Source organism: Gossypium hirsutum, unplaced genomic scaffold, assembly GCF_007990345.1.
Source record: "Gossypium hirsutum isolate 1008001.06 unplaced genomic scaffold, Gossypium_hirsutum_v2.1 scaffold_1554, whole genome shotgun sequence".
NCBI lineage: Eukaryota > Viridiplantae > Streptophyta > Magnoliopsida > Malvales > Malvaceae > Gossypium > Gossypium hirsutum.
The window spans coordinates 2324-7793 of NW_024403676.1; the positions used below are offsets into that span (position 1 = coordinate 2324).

The window sequence follows — 5470 nt, forward strand, 5'->3', positions numbered from 1 at the left end:
GCTGCACCAAACACACCTAAATGACCAAAACTTTTCTCGCATCTTACCGGAACATCAGATGTGATAAAGATCCTAGATCTTAAACCGCAACAGAGAACCATTTTCGTGTTCTAGATTCTCAGCTGAATCCATGGCAAGTGATTCAGGGCTTTATCTAGCATTAAAAAACAAAATGTCTATGAAGATGACTAGCACAATGCATTCAATTAAAACCAAAAGATGCAACAGATTTAAAAGTAATATTATCAAACCCTTTCTGAAATTAAATAACGAGCTTAACTTCGTAATTAATAATCAAGCCATTCCGAGTAATATATGCCCTTTTCCCTAGTCTTTAAGAAACAAAGCCATATACAAAGCATAAATAAAGATAGATATGGATTCACTGAAGTAGACGGATATCGAACAAAATCCTAGATGTTCCTCTTCAAAATGTTTTTGTTTTTGGAGCCTTTTTCTTGTGTTGTCTCCTAGGCATCGAGTTCTTCATGCCAATAAAGAAGAATAAGGCCCCTAACAGAGCCAAGTTCTGAGAACGAAAATTAGTTAGAAAAATACATCGGAACAAGACATGTACAGTTGGAAGGAAGAGACAAAACATCTATCAATGCAAATAAATGCTATCATGTACTAACCTGTGTGAATTTTGTGAAAGTATACCGAATTCCTTCTTTTCCGTGTCATAGTTGTAGAAGTCGTACAATATGGGAGTAACGATAAGCTGATGCAGAACCTACATGATTAGAATAGTGTAATACATCAGTTGACTTAGCTGATAATTGAACTATTAACTCGGAATAATACAGAAGTTCATAAAACAAACCAGAAGATAAGCTCCGATACTGCTGTCGAATGTAAATAAGATACCCCCAACACCTTTAAAGGCCACAGCAGCAGCAACTAGATACTTAATCTGTAAATAACAGCTCCATGAATATGACATAAGTAAAAACATGATATATAAATGCATTTATCTCGATGGCGAAATAAAGCTAATCTTACATCGAATTCCGGCACTTGCACCCCTGTGTGAGATGTCACAGTCTTTGAGAAGACATTGAATTTCGGCTTCAATGCCTTTGCTGCTGGCCCTCCATCAACATCAAATTCATTGAACCTATACACATGAACACATAATGTAAGAGTAGAAACACATAATAAAACGGCTCGAGGCACTTTTGCGGTTTAGCACGATGCCTAAGCATGCCTTACAGCACAGCTTCAAGCGAAACATCACGGACCAACCACTTGAGCTTAAATGCTGTGGCGCGTACTCCTAACACTCTCTTTGATTTGGATGAATATGGAGCAACCCACTTTGAGCTAAATTTAACGTAATTATAAGATCTAAAACTTCAAATTTAATATCTTATAGAACATCATTCAGCACCCCCTAAACCCTAAAACCCTTAAACATCTAAGCAATCTAACACGAATTTCAACCTTTTGTCTAAACAAAATACCCTTAATGACACCTTAATTAGCACTATTTTTTTACCAACAAAGCTAGCAACTTTACTATAAAAAACATCTATTAACATAAAACCCTTACAATCACCAATCTTTTCAAAAAAAAAAGATCATATCATTAATTAAACAGCTCTGAGTTTCAAATCTCAATTAAAATCCAAACTACCCCTCTGTTTCTTTTCTCGAGAACCAAACAGTACTCGTTAGAAAACACAAAAAGCAAAGGAAGTGTAGATCTGAAATGAAGCTTACTCTTGCCAAGCAGAGAGGAGAAATACTGAAGCGAAAAGAACTCTTCCCACGAAAGAAACAAACCCCATTTTTTTCGATTAAAAACCTTCAAATTCAACGAAAAACAATCGAAAAAAGGGGGGGTGGTTTTGAGGAACAAAAGAAACTACTGTCTGAAACCGAGACAAGACTTGAGAGATACAAAGCGCCGTGGTCAATCAGGAAATGACTAAATTGGACGGATTGGTTCGGGTCTTATTCAAATCGGGTTTTGACAGGTTTTTGGATTCGGATCTATCCTATTCTGATTGCTGTTGACTCGGGTTTTCGGGTTAAGAAATATAGCAAGACTTTAAACTAATAAAATATAGAATTTGGGTATGAAGATAGATTCACAATGGGAGTGATGGCAAATACAAAGGATGAAATGTGTCATATCAATGCCTGGCAAATGGAATAGCATGGTCGATGGGCTTGCTTTTGTTTGAAGCAGCTTGTCCATCCATGCTTGTTGCATTCAAACAATACAATTTGTGTAGCACACTATATAGTATTACAATGTGTATCCCACATTGAGTGGAGATCCTATGGGGCACGAAAGAGGTCGTCTATATATAAGCATAGAAACCCAAGTGGTAAACTTAAAAGGGTCGGTTGGCTAAATATGCCACGCCCACCCTCGTCTGGTGGGTGCTGTATGGCTATCAAGACATATGGCCGACAAAATTTGTGGAAACTAATAGGGTTGGCTCGCTCGGCCGACCCTTCATTTTTATTCTTAAATCATTTCGACTATGTGGATCAAAGTTAAGGAGTTGCAATAGCTTGGAAGCGATTCCCAGTATGTCGCAAAGTTCAGATACAATCCTTTCCTAATTTCAACATAAATTCACCATGCCAATTCCTTTGGCCAATCGTCGGCCATTTCTATCCCGGAATTTGTAACTTCTTCCTCGCCGTCGTAAACGCTTCCACTATACCCATTTTCAGTGCTTCTTCTCCTTTTATCTTCAACCCGCGCAGTAATAGATCGCGCCGAGCCGAGCCCGAATTTTTGCCTAAACAAAGCCATGAAGGGCTCAGGGATCTTGATCCCTAAATCCAAATCAATCATGTAGAGTACACTTCTATGACGTCTCATGAGCACGTAGTCATGACAAAGGGCGAGCACTACGCCGCCAGCGGCTGCGTGACCATTGACGGCGGCGATGGTGGGCATGGGGAGGGAGATGAAGGCTAGGACGAGCTGCTTGAGGTAGTCGAGTAAAAGGTTGAAGCGTTGTTGGGTTTCTTCATCGGATCCTGCAGCGTTGACCCAATCGAGGTCGAAGCCATTGCAGAAGAACTTGCCATGCGACACAGTGACAAGAGCTGAACCACGGGTTGACTCAGCCTTGGCTCGTGAAAGTGCTGAAATGATGGAGCTGAACAGGTTGGGGTTGAGCCGGTGCTCGCCGTTTTGGCCGGTGAGGATGAGTATGAAAAGGTTTCCACGTTTTTCTAAGGAACACATGCTGGATTGGCACTTAAAATTGTAAAGCTACAAAAGCTGGCGCTAATTGCAACAAATGATGAACTGATCCAAATTAATCCAAGATTAAAAGGCTTGTAAGACTATTCTATTGAAGATCTAGCCTGATCTTCAACATAATTAAAGTTGGGTGCTCGGAAGTAACATGTTTGACTTTAAAATTCTCGAGTTTTGTGTCCTTTAAAAACATAAAATTACACAAATAATCACTAAACTTTTATTAAATTACATTTTCGTTATTTATTGTTTTTACAAAATAGTCAACCATTAGCTAATGTTTGACTTTATTTTAAATGTAATTTTATCCTTTTAGGGTCTTTGGATATTATCGATTAATTAGATAAAAGTGTAATTGTTAGACTAGTAATTATATTTACACTCTTTTATAGTTATAAAGAGTTATAATTCTCTATACGGTTTGGCTGAAAAAAATTCCTTATACCATGTTTGATAATACAAATTGTAATTACAATTACATATGGTTACATAATTTATATATTTTTAAAAAAATTAATTACCGTACAAATTATCAGTACAATAAAAAATTTATATTAGGTTAAGAAAGTAGTCGATAATACAATTATTAATAAAAGATAATAAGAAAAATAAAATAAACATCATATACAATACAATTCTATTGTATTTGATTATTCCTTGTTTTATATTTAACATATACCCCTTATTATCGTCTATTGGTCCTTGATCGAGTTTTGAATTTGAAGTTGTATTATTCAGATTATCAGAATCTATTTTTATATACTCTTCAAAGTATGAATCGTCTCAATTTCGCCTATCAATGAAGTTATAAAGTATGCAATATATTAGTACATTCCAACCTTATTTTTTATGCTATACAAAAGTGATGTTATTAATATAGATTTTTTTTAGAACAAATGTACTTTCAAATATTTGTATCCATCATAATATTTAGATTCACGATGCAAAATAATCTATAATATTAATAATAAATTTTGGACAACAATTCAGATAAGATTACAACACTTTATGGGGATGTCCTTGTTACTCATTTTCTTTTATTATAATTATTTATATATAAATGAAAATTTCTCATTGAAAAAAGAAAAACCTATGCTAGTAACCATTTGAAGTTAATATAGGTTCAATAATGGTGTAAATCAAATTATCAAATTGTGATGAATCTCAATTATGAAAATTTGTAAAGCAAATTCAAAACAAAATGATATAACTTAAATCTAAAATAATAGTAATAATAACATCATCTAAAATCAAATATTTATAAGTTTCATTAAAATTAAATAAAGGATTATTATCTTATACATTATTACTAGAGTAAAAAAAAATCTTTAGATGCGAGTTTAAATTAGTGTCATTTGTTTTGAAATTGTAATAATAATATTTTGATTTGTATGGGACGAGGTTAAAATTTTTATCAAACACATGTTTAGCATGTGTTTAAATCAAGGTTATTCTCCTTCCACTACTCTAATATTGCATAAAAAATAAAATAAATATAAAATAATTAAAAATGATAATTCGCATCATCCTAGATTTGTTTGTGGAATTAAAAAGTTGCACGACCAGTATGCTAAATACTCACCTAAATTAAATATGAATAATTATTTTATATACGATTAATAAATTTTTTAGACTTCGAGAGTAATATTAAAAAGATGACATGTTTCCCAATTTTTTAAAATATGGGTTTTATTTTTCTTTACTATACTTTTTGGTCATGTATAGCTTTTTCAACAAATATTTTTAAAATTGGATTAGTGGTCTAATCGATTAGGCTACCAATTTATCGGTTCAACGAGTTTGACTAGTTTAACCAGTCTGATTAAAAATTAAAAAATAAAAGAATCCAATTCAACAGATTCAACTAATTTTTTATCCAGGTTAATCGGTTCATACATATTTTCATATCAACCAGTTCAAAACCTCTTTTTAAACTGATATCCCAATTAATTCTTAATCCATCTGATCCAATCAAATTTAATCAACATTACTTTTAAAAACTACTTGTAAAATTTAAAAGTTCCACAAACAAATATATAAACTAATTTTTCATAAAATACTCCAAGATAAATTCAAATCGAAATATAAAAAAGAAATTCTAAAAGTGAATATGATGAAATAATCTTAAGGAACTTACCTTCCACACCGTCACGAAGTGGCTACGCCAAGAGGCTTTGGCCCACACTAGTAATCGCATTTGATCATGTGGTCATTGGGGGCACTCTCTCTTCACCTATATGG

The 5470-nt window shown here is 33.6% G+C and overlaps 1 protein-coding gene, 1 non-coding gene and 1 pseudogene across 2 annotated transcripts; 1 reads left to right on the top strand and 2 right to left on the bottom strand.

Annotated features, from left to right (window-relative positions):
* Positions 1 to 389: 389 nt before the first annotated feature.
* Positions 390 to 1965, bottom strand: LOC121227725 (uncharacterized; annotated as a pseudogene).
* A 277-nt stretch (positions 1966 to 2242) lies between these two features.
* LOC107924141 (enoyl-CoA delta isomerase 2, peroxisomal) lies at positions 2243 to 3592 on the bottom strand. The gene has a single exon (XM_016854449.2). It carries the CDS (start codon positions 3212 to 3214, stop codon positions 2591 to 2593), a length of 624 nt encoding a protein of 207 aa, XP_016709938.2. The 5' UTR covers positions 3215 to 3592; the 3' UTR covers positions 2243 to 2590.
* On the top strand, positions 2344 to 2470 carry LOC121227726 (U11 spliceosomal RNA). The gene has a single exon (XR_005925259.1). It is a non-coding gene; the product is annotated as a U11 spliceosomal RNA (small nuclear RNA).
* Positions 3593 to 5470: the final 1878 nt, after the last annotated feature.